At 40.1% G+C, this 15,129-nt stretch overlaps 1 protein-coding gene across 12 annotated transcripts in view; it reads right to left on the bottom strand.

Moving 5' to 3' along the window:
• The window catches only part of R3HDM1 (R3H domain containing 1), a 133,024-nt gene that overhangs the window by 38,238 nt on the left and 79,657 nt on the right, over positions 1-15,129 (bottom strand). For all 12 annotated transcript variants that reach the window (XM_006117053.4, XM_075933297.1, XM_075933292.1 and 9 more), the window contains one exon: positions 1,849-2,003. In XM_006117053.4, the coding sequence (XP_006117115.2) occupies positions 1,849-2,003 (155 nt within the window). The remainder of the gene's footprint in view (positions 1-1,848; positions 2,004-15,129) is intronic.

Here is a 15,129-nt window from a genome sequence, read left to right as displayed (position 1 = left end):
GTAGCTAAGGGTTTGGGCAGGGGGCCAGAAGTACTAATGGGGATACAATGCTGAATTGTATATAGATATCTACTGCCATTTCTATTTGTGTTAGTTTAAGCCAGGAGTTGGAAGACAGAGAATGATTTAAACCCAGGTATGACTGTCATACCTCCATGGATTGTGGGGGTATGAAAGTGGACTAAACCATGGAGAGATTGTGAGTAAATAAGGGACAAAATATGTATTTAGAAGCAATAAGCATATTTTTCTTGGTTTTGGTTAAACTTCTCTGTGGGAATCTATTCTTTCCCTCCCCCCACTCACCATATTCAAACTACAACCCAAAGAGCTATGGTTCTTTGTGTTTTTATCTGTTTTTCCTTATTTGCTTTGTAGCACCTAGCAATCAGGTATGCTTTATCAAGTATATCTTTTTGCCTTGTTAATAACATCACCTTTTTAAAGGTGATGATTTGATTCTTGAGTCCTGGAATAGAACAGGAGGATCTCTGTGTGTGTCTGCCTAGCCTGAGAGGTCAGCTATCAGAGATATAGTTTGTTTTCTGTATTTTTGCTTCTTTTTTCAAGCTCTCTGGTGGCAGAGGAGCCTGGGGTACCCCATAGGAAGGAATTCAAATGTTCCTTCCTGGTTTTTCAGGGTTATTTAAAATCACTTGGTGGTGGTAGCTTATCTTCCAAAGCCACTATCTGTGACTCTGAGAAGGTGGTTGCTTTTTTGTTTTTTGGGGTTTTTTTTTAAGCAAAGCCTACAGACTCAAGTCATTCAAGGTCTTTTGAAGCCCCTACCTTTTGCACTTTGAGTGCCAGAGTGGGGAACGACCCTGACAGCATCAAAATAACTTCATAAATGAAAAGTTATCCAGATGAGTATTAATTGTTTGTGCCTCTGCTTCATTATAGATGGTTACTTTAACGTAAGTGTTATACCAGCGCTTCTTAAAGTGAAACAAGTATTGAAGATGAAACTTTAGCAGGGTCATAAAACGGCAATAATGCAATTGGACAAAATAGAGGATGGTGACTGAAAAAATTTACAAGAGGCACCTCATACAATTATTCTACATAGGAAATTCTTTGCTCACCATTTACCATATATCAATTATTCCACCAAGGGATGTAGCTTTACTATAGAAACTAAGCAATGATAACCATGAAAAACTGACTTAATAGGATAGAAAAAGGCCTCAATTCCCAAGTTTCACATAGTAGCATGGAAGACAAAAACTACAAATAATGCCAAAAATGTTCTCCTAGGAATTCTAGGAATTAGTCAGGCATTTTCTCTGTAATAAAGGAAATAAACAACAACAAAATGCAGATGTCACAGGAGCTTTGGTTTCATGAACTCTGCACCATATTTAATGTTATTCTTTGACTGTAACACCTGGCCCTCAAAGCAACTATTCAAAAAGGAAAGCTGTGTATTTACAATGTTCCTGCTTAAGACATTTCACATTACAGGTTGGACCTCTCTGGTCGGGCATCCTTGGGACCTGACTGAACAAGGGAATTTTCAAGAGCAGGGGAGATCCTCTGTCACTGGTCTCCCAGCTCATTGCCACCTTGGTCTCTGGCTCCCCCCAGATGCTGGTGCCACTGCCACAGGCTTTCCTGGGCTTCCCACCCCAGCAGGGCTCCCAGCCTCAGGCCCCCCTTGCACATTCGGGAAGGCTTCCAGCCCCAGGACTTTCTGGTCCAGGATCCTCCATGCAACCTGTACCTTTTAAAAATCCTCTTAAGCTCCCCTTAGCAGGGTTTTTTTCAACCTACCAAGTTGTTCTGAATTTTAAAAATTGTTTTAAATAGTCAAACAAACGACTAGGAAGTTCTGAAAAGATAACCCACCTGATATGATGGCACTGAAGTATATGGAACAATCACTCCCGGTATCTGATTTCCAATGTTGTTGTGTTGGTTACTGACTAGATTTTGATTCTGAGACTGCTGAACTCCAACCAACCCCTGGTAGGCTTGCTGCTGGTTAGGCATAACTTGGTAGCCTGGAATTACACAAATATTTAAATCTTGTTTTGAAAAACAATTACATTACACCTATAAAAATTTTTACACATTGATGCATACATTAGAAGTTATGCAGCTTTCTTAACATCTCTATTAGAGCTTTATTATAGGAAGCTCAGGCCAAAATTAATAACAAAAACAAACAGGCTCCTCCTTTTGTAATGCAGACATTGCAGCATAGGGACATATATGACAATCTGAAAATGAAATACAGTAGAAAACGGATTGTACAAAAAAGGGAAGTTTAGTGTTTATTCTTCAAGCAATGAATAATGCAAAAATTAAGCTTGATTTTGTAAATTCAATTAATTTTAATAATTTAAGAGGATATTCCTACCTCTGGTAAGGAAATGTTGCTGTTGCTTTAAATATGTAAACATTAACGCAACAGCTTCCATTTTAAAATGTGATTATTCTAGATTTTTCTAAAGTTGCCTAATAAAAGCAGTTAAATGTTACAACACTAACTAGGAGTTCCTCAAAAGAAACTACTATTCACAGCTTATGTGAAAATAAACCACCGGCCTTTTAACTCTAGCAGTTTGGTGGTCATAGTGCAATTTACAGTATGTATAAAGATAATTTAGGGGAATTGGTCTACAAAATCAAATATCAAATACAAATCAGAATCTCTAGTGATAAGAGCAATATTAATGTGGAGACTATTATTTTCCATGATCCTTCAGCAAAGGGCTTCAAATGCCACTGAACAACATAGGATGGTTATATGCACAATACTAAAAATGGGCTAGTCTATCATGTGTGCAATGCCCATTAATACTAATGTATCAAGGACAAAACAATATATCCACTTGATTTGACTTGTAAGCTAGTAAGTTTACTTAGCTTTCCCTGTCAGAAGCACTTTTATTTTCAATAAGACTTAACTTTTAAAAACTTAAAAAAAAAAAAAAAAAAAAAAAAAACCACACCGTAAGGAAGTTTCGGCAAAAATACCACAATTTCAACATCAGAATGATAATGAAAACCACAATAACCTTTGAATAAAAATGTGTGTTATAGAAGATAACATCAAACTCCATTAGTTTTTATTACGGTGATCAGCTCAGGTAAACAGTATAATAAAATTGCATTGATCTGATAGTCCACCCAACAATTCTACTGGTTTTCCAAAGCTCCCTGGGGGACAAAACTGTTCTGCATATGGACAGTCTGGTGGTGGCATTACAGTCATTTGTTGCCCATGACTACACACGCCACAAGGTCCAGGCAACCCTGCCCCTATGTATCACCCCCACAAGTTGTCATGGTTTACTGGTCACCTCATGTTTCATCTGTGGCAGGTGAACAAACTGAAGCACTGATGGAAGAGGTCTGATCATGAAAGCTTGAAAACGAGTATTTAGGTTCTTGCACCAAGGTAAAGATGGATGTCAAGAGGTCCTTCTCCTCTACTATTATGTAGCTAAATCCTGCTCAATGGAACCATGACATCTGCTAAGTCATCTAATTAACCCAGTTTGCTTCCAACTAGTTTCTAAATGAACTTCACCTGATTCTCTACTCTCTTGCACCTTGCATAGTCATTTACATGTGCACTAAATGAATGTGAAATGCTATCAATCCATAGAGAGAGTGCAAAATATACAAAATGTAAAGGCAGTGGAAATTCAAGGGCAAGTGCTGCTTAGTGGTGGAAGGTCTCAAGTCCACTTTGTGGTCACTTGTGGACAAGACTGTCAAAGACATCCTTCCGGAGCTCTCACGGTAGTAACATGATAGAAGAGTATAAGGACACCATACTCTCTGGATAAATTTCATCTATGCTCACCACAGAAAGAGGTTCTATTTAAGACATGAGAGTGATTCAGCCATGTGAATTGACAAAAATGAGTTGGGGATACCCAAGCTCATTACTGGCAAGGTTAAAGAAGGCCAGCTGCCAGCAGCCCTCAGACATTCAGCCTTTGCTACCAAGAGATCAATCTACATTAAATAACCTTGCCAACTATCATCTAATCTCTAAGCTTCCTATTTTCCAGGAAAGGTCATTAAGAAATTGGTGGGAGTCTAACTCCAACTGACATACTCCAATTCTTTGGATAATGAGTCAGCCAATTCAGCACCACCAGGTTCGGATGCAGAAGACTGCCAGGGATTGGGACAGCAGGTCCTGCTGGAGCAGCAGCTGTAACAGAACACCCACTGAGAGGTCCAGCAGCATGCCAAACAAGTGCTGGTGTGGCTATGCTGGTACTGTAAGAATCACCTTTGCCCTGTCCTACTTGATTTTCATGAGGACTCTGTAAATTACTAGAAGGCATACAATAGAGCCCTGGAACAAGGGAGCAGAAAAGCTTCTGACAGGGAGCCTCCGTCTATCTTCCGAACTGAGCAGAAAACTTGGCATTTCCTGTTCTGCCTCCATTTGGAAATTCCCACCTCTGGAAGAGGAAACGAACCATTTCTGGATGGAGGAACTATTGATGAGACTAGAAGGCCCTGCTGAAGTAATCTGCCAAAGTGTTCCTGGCCCCGGGAGCTGTGCGGCTACAAGTTTGATACTGTGTTGTACGCAGAAGTTCCAGAGCTTGAGATCTTCCTGGCAAAGGGCAGATAATCTGGCTCTGCTGTGCTTGTTGATATAGAACATAGTTTCTGTCCTATGTGTCAGGACCTGGAGCACCCTAGTTTTTATGAGAGGTAGGAAAGCTTGGCAGACCAGGCAAACCACTGCTTAGCTCCCTGACATTGATGTGTAGGAGTGATCATGATTTGACAAACAACCTCGCACTGTATCTGTTGAGGACATAGTCTAATGCCAGCCATGTTTGCAGGGGCCTCTGAGGTGGAAGAGCATGTTCTAGAACAAAAGTGCAGGCTGTCATGTAGCCCAGCAACCACAAGCATGTGTGAACTGTGGTGAGAGAGTGGGCTTGCATGCATGAAATCAGGCCCACAATAGGTTGGAATTGAGCCTCAGGGAGAAAGGTTCTAGACTGACCAGAGCTGAAGACCATTCCAAGGAACTCAATTCCAGTACAATGCATAAAGGTTGATTTTGCCTTGTTTATTATGGTGGGTTTTTTAATTAACAGTGCTGCCCTTTAGTTTCCTGTCAACCCTGAGAGTGTTTATAAATTGCAGAACCCCAGATCACGACAGGGGAACAAACCAGATTGAGATGTCACTGATCCTGGGACTGGCCCTTATTACCCAGTTGTCAAGGTATGTCTCCATTTGCACCACTTGCTGCCTCAGGTAAGCAGCCACTGCTTGGGACTGAAGAGAGACCAAAAGACAGCATCGTGAATTGAAGTGGTAAGTGACACAACATAAAATGTTGTACCCCACATGCATTCTTCAAGGGCAGCATACCAGTCTCCCAGATCCAGAGAGAGAGTAATGGAGGCCAGAGAGACCATGCAAAACTAACTTCTTGAGTGACTTGTTGGGGCAGCACAGATTGAGAACAGGTCTGAGGCCCCTTTTTGCTACTTGGTTTAGGAAAGAAAGGGAGTAGAACCCTTTCCGCTTCAAGTCTGGAGGGACTTAACTCACCACTCTCAGGTGCATTACCTCCTGAACCTTCAGAACAAGATGTCACCTGCAAGTAGGGTCCCTGAAGAGGGTTGTAAGGAAAGGTTGGCCATGAACTACAGGCATTTGAGGAAAGAGCAGGACTGTGGCACTGTTTTCAGGTGCATCTTTAAAATGCCTGCTTCAGGCTTCCTTGGCCTCTGGAAGAACCAGGCTGGGCAGAGGAACAGGAAGATAAAGGGTGACATTTAAATCCTTTGTTTCTGTCCTTCCTGTTAGGCATCCAATGACCTTGATACAGGCAGAGATGGTGGGTGATGAAACAGCTTTCTATCTAGCTGAGGGATGTACAGGTCCAAGGAACAGAGAGTGGCCTGGGACTCTTTAAGGCTATGGAGCCATGCATCTGTCGGCTCTGAAAAGAGCCTGCTCTCTCAAATGGGAGATCCTAAAAGATAGGCTGTATCTCCTGGGACAGCCCAGAGGACTATATCCAAGAACTGCATTTCATGATCGCTGCAGAAGTGACTATCCTGGCTGGTAAGTATCAAAGGCCGTCCGGAGGACACCTCTCACCACAACTTTGCACTCCAAGTTCAAGTTGGCTGTCACCCTTTAGAGCAGTGTTTGGGGCTCCTAGAAGTCTTTGGAGGAGGTGAGGAGCTGCTGTTCATTTGTGAGGGGCCCATCACTGCTTCATCCATAGATGACAGACTGCACAGCGGGGGAAGGGGCAGCTTTCCCTTGCTCATCTGGATTGTAAAATACACTAATGCACTTGCAATGCAAAACAAGGCACTCCAACAAACCATTATGGACAAGGAACTGAAGGTGTAGCATTGACAGTACTTAATACACCAATGCATAAGTGTGCCACTCAAGGGGGTACTACAACCAACCCTATGGACACCATTAAGGGAAAAAACTGCAATGACTGCATGTAGGTATGCACACACCTAGAATGAAATCAACACCAACAAGCACTGGAAGAACTTGCCTGATTTCACAGTGAATTGAATCTGGATCATACTGGATTGAACATAAAAAAACAGAGCGAAACAGTATGTAAAGGCCACATGTACTGCATATGCTAACTCAATAGTTCATTAAAATCCATATGGACAAAAAAGGCAGTGAGTGAGCTGTAACAAAAGTCCGCTTTTCTATTTGAAGTGCTGGTCACTTCTCAAGATAAATCTAGTGAAGCTTCCCTGTTTCTGGAAATAGTGCCTGGAATTGACCCAGCAACTTAGAAGGAGAAGGTTTTATCTTTCGGAGGTAAATGATGTATCATTAATTTTGTAGAGTGCTCAAAAACATGATGATGATTGCTAGAGAAATACCTACATATAAAAAAAATTGCTTACACATATTCAAATGACTAGTAATGTAAAACTATAATAATCAAAACCTTTTACAAACACATACATGTGTACACAGACACAAGCATGTGCATGGATTTTGTAGAATTAGAAACCATTCAGAGAAAGGCAATGAACATTTTTAAAGAACGGAAGAACTTATAGGGAGAGAGATTAAAGAGACTGGCATTGTTTGCCTTTGAAAAGAAACTAAGAACAAGACATGATAAAAAATATAAAGAATGGCTAACATAAAAGAGAGGGAAACAGCAGCCATTTCTTGCATCTTCCTAAAGCATCTGATGTTGATCACTTGGACACAGAATGCTGAGTGTAAACTAGTTAACATATTTCAATGGAAATTTTAAATTAAGTTCAACAATTTCAAAAGGACACCAACTCGGCCAGATTCATAAAAGCACTCATATTTTTGTTTCAAGTGTCAACAGGATTCACAGGATTCAGTGCAAGTCTACTTACATCAATAGATTTCATCAAACTAGTAACTTCATGATGAATGCAATCAAGCACTGGAGACAGAAGAACTAGTACATTTCTATTCTACAAATAACCTGAACAATCAAAACACGTCACCAGTGTTCCCTCTAACCTGTGGGACAGCACAGCTTCACTAGTGATTAATTAGCCCTGTCCAGTCAGTCAGCTTCATGCACTGAGCCCCCCCTCTCAGTGACTGGGTGGGGCTGATTAATCACCTGTGAAGTTGTGCTATCTATCACTCACCTTCAAAGGAACACTGCCTGTGACTCCAACTGACCAAATAGAAAGATATTTTCCTCAAGTTAGCCCCAAAAACAAATTTTTGAGGGCTCAGGTGGGTTGCTTTCTACTAAAGAAAGAGCACACGTTATAACTGTTCAACTGATTTAAATGCATGTTTACAGGAAAACTATGTTTGTTATTCCTGCCTTGCCTCACTGTGGCTCTAACCAACAGACACTGACTCCAGTTCTAGACACTAGGCCCGACTGCCCACATCCTGGTATCTGACAGTCTGTGGAAAGCCAAGCTGAATAGCACACTGCAAATTGGGCATGTTAAGACTAAGATACATAGATAGGCATGCATATGTGGGTGAAGTTTCCCCATTATGCCACTCTAGTTGGGTTTTGGTATTTTCAGTGGCTCTGAAATTTTCTCCAAAAATACACAAACATAATACATCAATTCTCTCAGACTCTTCCTAGGATAAAAATAGCATAATGTATTTTACATGCAAATAACAAAAATGCAATTAATACAAACATGTATTCATTTAGAAAGATCACAAAAGTGCATCAAATAAATGCATACAAATGACTAAGAAATATTCAGGGTATTATCAGCCATTTGAATAGATATTGTAAATTGATTTTACTCATACCTGTTTGTGAAAAGGAGCAGCACTGAAATCTGAATGTGATAGGACAGTTAATAGATTAGGATATTATCTTCAGAAAATTATACAGCTGAATATTAGTTCCATTATTAAAGAAACAAAATTAGACAGTATATCTGTGCATTAGATTCAGAATACAAGACAGGCACTTCATATGAATATTTTCAACTTATTATTTTCAATGCCATTTAATTTATACTTTGAATCAATATTAAGGGCTTCCCAAAGACAACACTCACAGCTTAATTCAATGTGAAGAAATCTGATTCTGAACTAAACATAAAACTTCCCATTCCCTTAATTATCCTTAAAGTTTCATTTTAAATAAATGAGATGCTTCTGTGTATTTGCTTTTTTAGATGATATAAGGCACCTGAAAAGCCTTATACTGTGAGTAACTATATTAATATGAAGCTACAAGATAGGATGGATGCAATTAATAATGCTGCAAACTAAATTCTCATTTCCAAGCAACTGCAATGTAGCTCTGAATATTTTTCAGTCTCTTATGCACTTCCAAAAAGACAATTTTGCAAACAGAGAGAAAAACCAGGACAATATAAATCAATAGCTAAGAAGGTTCCCTAGAGGGTTAAAAAAATGTTCTATTTTTAGCTTTACTATTCCACCTCAACACAGAAAGTGGCATGACAGAAATGCAGCACTCAGCAGAAAAAAGCTGCACCTGCCGGAACAGATGGTTTTATTTTCAGAAACATTCTGAACTAGAAGCTATAATAAAAGAACATATGCTTCTTAATATTTGTTCAGCAAAGTAATTAACAATAATACTTTGTGTCTTAAATAAAATAAAAATCTCGTTTATGGCACCAAAAACTACATTTAATGCAGAAAAACACCATTAAAAGAGATATATGTTACTTTCATTCAAAAAAATAACAAAAGTAACATGGCTAGAAAAATTCAGCTAATAATGACTAGTGGTAATTTTTAGAATTAGAGGTTGTACAGCAGAGACCGGTTTTATACCTCATGACATGAATCACTTCCTCAATTAGCTGAAGCACCATCTTCCTAAAGGTGTTTTTATGTTCAACACACATTTTGGACAAGCAGGCTGTAAACTATTTAATCAAAAGGCAGCATATAAATCAAGCACACACCTGAAACCCCTTTAAAAGGAAGTGAGGAAGCAGCTGAAAAAGAGACCGGTTCACTGTGAGAAATGTAACTCTCTCAGACAGTGTTACGGCCCCGAATCCAACAGCTCATGAAGAAGGCCAAACCATTCCACACCTTTACAAAATATAGCTTCACTTCTCTAAAACAGTCACAAATGTAAACAAATATTTTAAAAACCCAAGTTGTTTTATAGTTAATAAACTTCAGAATATAAATAAAATGTACAGTTATTGAGTAACACAGTTAAAAGTATGATTTGTTAATTCTCTATTTGTAGGGTACACACTAGATTATCCAAGAGGTATGCTGCCAATGTCAAAGAGGCAGGTAATGCAAACAGGACCAATAATTTTAGGTACAGCTTTGTACTGACTCAATATAGCAATCTTCTGAATTTTTACCTAACAAATCTAAAAAGAGGACACTACAAAAAAACAAGGGCATATGTTCATGACTTTCTCAGGTGGTTGATACTAACATGTGGTACTTACAGTCTATGTTAAACAGGTTACTGGACTTAGTCTACGTCAATGACTCTCAGGAGGTTGACTGAGAGAAATATCTACATGAGACTTGTGAAGAACCTAGCTACTGTAGGATGTAAAATGAGCAATCATGAAAGGGATGGCAAAAAAAGAAGATATCCTTCCAGATGATGTTGCGGTATCATCTCGCACTGAGGATACCTCTCCGGGGGGGCTGCTAGGAAAGAGATTGAAATCCAGGAACTCTATAGAAGAGTTGTTCTCTGAAATGCGTCCAGTTCCATGCGCAAGGCCAGGTAGGGAGGCAGAGCTTCAGAGTCTCAATGCGTGGATGAGACAATGGTGTAGAGAGGGAAGGGGGGTTTAGATTTATTAGGAAACGGTGACAATTTTTAAATGGGGGAGCCTATACAGGAAGGATGTGCTCCACCTAAATCAAAATGGAACCAGACTGCTGGCACTTAACATTAAAAAGGTTGTAGAGCAGTTTTTAAACTAAATGCTAGGGGAAAGCCAACAGCTGCAGAGGAGAAATTTCTTAGGGAAGAGTCCATTAATTGAGATTCCCTATGTTCTAGTCAGGAAAAGAGGACCGCAGTATGGGTTAGATCAGATGAGACACAATCAAATGAAAAGGAGTGTAACACATCAGGAAATGGCAGACAGAAAAATAGTGACAAATTTTTTAAGTGCTTATAAACAAACGCTAGAAAACTAAGATGGGTGAACTAGAGTGCCTCCTTTTAAAGGAAAATACTGATATAACAGGCATCAGGGTAACTTGGTGGAATGACCACAATCAATGGGACACAGTCATACCAGGGCACAAAATACATCGGAAGGACAGAACAGGTCATGCTGATGGGGGAGTAGCACTATACGTGAAAGAAAATGTAGAACCAAGTGAAGTAACAATCTTAAATGAGACAAAATGTTCCATAGAATCGCTATGGATAATTCTTTGCTCCAATACTAAGAATATAGCAGTAGGGATATTATACACCACCTGATCAGGACAGTGATAGTGACTATGAAATGCTAAGGGAAATTAGAGAGGCTATCAAAATAAAAAACTCAATGATAGTAGGGGATTTCAACTATCACCATATTAACTGGGTACACGTCACCTCAGGACAGGATGCAGAGATAAAATTTCTTGATACCTTAAATGACTACTTCTTGGAGTATTTGGATCTGGAACCCACAAGAGGAGAGACAACTCTTGATTTAGTCCTAAGTGGAGCACAGGATCTGGTCCAAAAGAGTAAATATAACTGGACCACTTGGAAATAGTGACCATAATGTAATAAAATATAACATTCATGTGGTGGGAAAAACACCTCAGCAGCCCAACACTGTGACATTTAATTTTAGAAAAGGGAACTACATGAAAACGAGGAGGTTAGTTAAACAGAAATTAAAAGATACAGTGACAAAATCTCTGTAAGCTTCATGGAAACTTTTCAAAGACAGCATAAGAGAGGTCCAACTTAAATGCATACCCCAAATTAAAAAACACAGCAAGAGAACAAGAAAAATGCCACCGTGACTTAACAATCAAGAAAAAGAAGCAGTGAGAGATAAAAATACATCTTTTACAAAGTGGAAGTCAAATCCTAGTGAGAAAAATAGAAAGGAGCATAAACTCTGTCAAATTAAGTGTAAAAATATAATAAGAAATTCCAAAAAGGAGTTGAAAAACAGCTAGCCAAAAACTCAAAAAGTAACAGTAAAATGTTTTTAAGTACATCAGAAGAAGGAAGCCTGCTAAACAACCAGTGGGGCCTTTGGACAATCAAGATGCTAAAGGAGCACTCAAAGATGATAAAGCCATTTTGGAGAGGCTAAATTAATTTTTTGCTTCAGTCCTCACAGATGAGGATATTGGGGAGATTCCCAAATTTGAGCCATTCTTTTTAGGTGACAAATCTGAGGAATTGGGCGGATTGAGGTGTCATTAGAGGAGGTTTTGGAACAAACTGATAAACTTAACAATAACAAGTTACCAGGACCAGATGGCATTCACCCAAGAGTTCTAAAAGAACTCAAATGTGAAATTGCGGAACTATTAATTGTGTTTTGTAACTTATCCTTTAAATCCTAATGACTGGAAGATAGCTAACTTGCCACCAATATTTAAAAAGGGCTCTAGAGGTGATCCTGGCAATTATAGACTGTTAAGTCTGGTGTCAGTACTGGGCAAATAAGTTGAAACTATAGTAAAGAATAAAATTGTCAGACACATATATAAACATAATTTGTTGAAGTCAACATGATTTCTGTAAAAGGAACTCATGCCTTACTAATCTACTAGAAGCAAAATGCAGGACAATGTAGCACTTTAAAGACTAACAAGATGGTTTATTAGATGATGAGCTTTCGTGGGCCAGACCCACTTCCTCAGATCAAATAGTGGAAGAAAGTAGTCACAACCATATATACCAAAGGATACAATTTAAAAAAATGAACAAATATGAAAAGGACAAATCACATTGCAGAACAGAAGGAGGATGCGGGGGGGTGGGAAGGGGGAGGAAGGAAGGTAAGTGTCTGTGAATTGCTGATATTAAAGGTAGGGAGAGTGGGATGTTTGTGAGTTAATGGTATTACAGGTGATAATTGGGGAAACTGTCTTGATAATGGGTGAGAAAGTTCAAAGACTTGTTAAGTCCCTGGTGGTAAGTGTCGAATTTTAACATGAATGACAGTTCAGAGGATTCCCTTTCAAGTGCAGATGTAAAAGGTCTTTGTAGCAGAATGCAGGTGGCTAAGTCATTTAGAGAGTGTCCTTTCTGGTTAAAGTGGCAAGAAACTGTTTTCTCTTTGTGATCTTGTCTAATATCTGTTTTGTGGGCATTAATCCTTTGGCGAAGTGTCTGAGATGTTTGTCCAATGTACATAGCAGACGGACACTTTCGGCACATGATAGCGTAGATTATATTTCTGGATGCGCAGGAATATGTGTTCTTGATCTTATAACTCACTTGGTTAGGTCCAATAATGGTATCAGCAGAATGAATATGTGGACAAAGCTGGCAACGGGGTTTGTTGCAAGGGAAGGTACCAGGGTTGGTATTAGTGTGGTATGTCCTGTGGTGGTTGGTAAGAATCATCTTGAGGTTAGGTGGTTGTCTATAGGAGACTATGGGTCTGTCTCCCAGAGCCTCTTTGAGTATGGTATCCTGTTCCAATATAGGCTGTAGTTTCTTGATAATGTGTTGGACAGGTTTAAGTTGGGGGTTGTAGGTGATGACAAGTGGTGTTCTATTGTTGGTTTTCTTGGGTCTGTCTTGAAGTAGATGGTTTCTAGGTATTCGTCTGGCTCTTTCAATTTGCTTTTTTGTTTCTCTGGGTGGGTAGTTGAGATTTATAAATGCTTGGTAGAGATCCTGAAGCTTCTGGTCTCTGTCAGTGGGGTTAGAGCAGATGCGGTTGTATCGAAGGGCTTGGCTATAGACGATGGATCGTGTGGTGTGTTCTGGATGGGAGCTGGATGCATGTAGGTAACTGTATGAGTCAGTGGGTTTTCTGTAGAGAGTGGTGTCTAATTTTCCATTGTTGATTTGTACGGTGGTGTCCAGGAAGTGGATCTCTCGTGTAGAATGGTCCAGGCTGAGGTTGATGGTGGGGTGTAGGTTGTTGAAATCTCTGTGGAATATCTCCAGTGTTTCTTGGCCATGTGTCCAGATCATAAAGATGTCATCGATGTACCGTAGGTAGAGGAGGGGTGAAAGGGGACGGGAGTTGAGGAAACGTTGTTCTAGGTCAGCCATAAAGATGTTAGCATACTGTGGGGCCATGCGTGTACCCATGGCTGTGCCGCTGATCTGGAGGTATAAGTTGTTCTCAAACCGGAAATAATTGTGGGTGAGAACAAAGTTACATAGGTCTGCTATCAGGTTGGCAGTAGTGTCCTCTGGGATAGTGTTTCTAATTGCTTGTAATCCGTCTTCATGTGGGATGTTGGTATATAGAGCTTCTACATCCATGGTGGCAAGGATGGTATTATTGGGGAGGTTATCGATGTTTTGTAATTTCCTTAGGAAGTCAGTAGTGTCTCGGAGATAGCTGGGGGTATTGGTTACGAAGGGTTTGAGAAGAGTGTCTACATAGCTGGATAGACCAGTAGTGAGCGTGCCAATACCAGAGATGATGGGACGTCCGGGGTGCCCAGGTTTATGGATCTTGGGAAGTAGATAGAACAATCCTGGTCGGGGGTCAGAAGGTGATTCTGTGAGGATTTGTTCCCGAGTAGCTGTGGGGAGGCTTTTAAGGAGACAGTGTAGTTTCTTTTGGTAGTCCAAGGTGGGATCAGAGGGGAGAGGTTTGTAAAATGTGGTGTTCGAGAGTTGTCTGGTTGCCTCCTGGTTATAGTCGGCCTTATTCATAATGACCACAGCACCCCCTTTGTCAGCTGGTTTGATTACAATGTCCAGGTTGTTTTTGAGACTCTGGATGGCATGGTGTTCAGCGCGGCTAAGATTGTGTGTCGCTTGTTGTCGTTTGTGAATAATGTCAGTCTGTGCGTTGTTGCGGAAGCTGTGTATATAGAAATCCAGATTGTAATTCCGACCGTCAGGGGGAGTCCATATAGAATTATTTTTCCTTTGGTGTTGGTAGGGGGGATCTGGTAGATCAGATTGATGTTCAGTGGTGGTTTGGAAATATTCTCGGAGACGGAGGCGGCGAAAAAAAGCCTCAAGGTCACCACAAAACACATTATCAAGAAACTACAGCCTATATTGGAACAGGATACCATACTCAAAGAGGCTCTGGGAGACAGACCCATAGTCTCCTATAGACAACCACCTAACCTCAAGATGATTCTTACCAACCACCACAGGACATACCACACTAATACCAACCCTGGTACCTTCCCTTGCAACAAACCCCGTTGCCAGCTTTGTCCACATATTCATTCTGCTGATACCATTATTGGACCTAACCAAGTGAGTTATAAGATCAAGAACACATATTCCTGCGCATCCAGAAATATAATCTACGCTATCATGTGCCGAAAGTGTCCGTCTGCTATGTACATTGGACAAACATCTCAGACACTTCGCCAAAGGATTAATGCCCACAAAACAGATATTAGACAAGATCACAAAGAGAAAACAGTTTCTTGCCACTTTAACCAGAAAGGACACTCTCTAAATGACTTAGCCACCTGCATTCTGCTACAAAGACCTTTTACATCTGCACTTGAAAGGGA

The sequence above is a fragment of the Pelodiscus sinensis genome, chromosome 7, assembly GCF_049634645.1.
Source record: "Pelodiscus sinensis isolate JC-2024 chromosome 7, ASM4963464v1, whole genome shotgun sequence".
In the NCBI taxonomy this organism is placed as follows: domain Eukaryota; kingdom Metazoa; phylum Chordata; order Testudines; family Trionychidae; genus Pelodiscus; species Pelodiscus sinensis.
The sequence above is the reverse complement of the archived record's forward strand: the minus strand, read 5'-3'. Positions and strand labels throughout refer to the sequence as shown.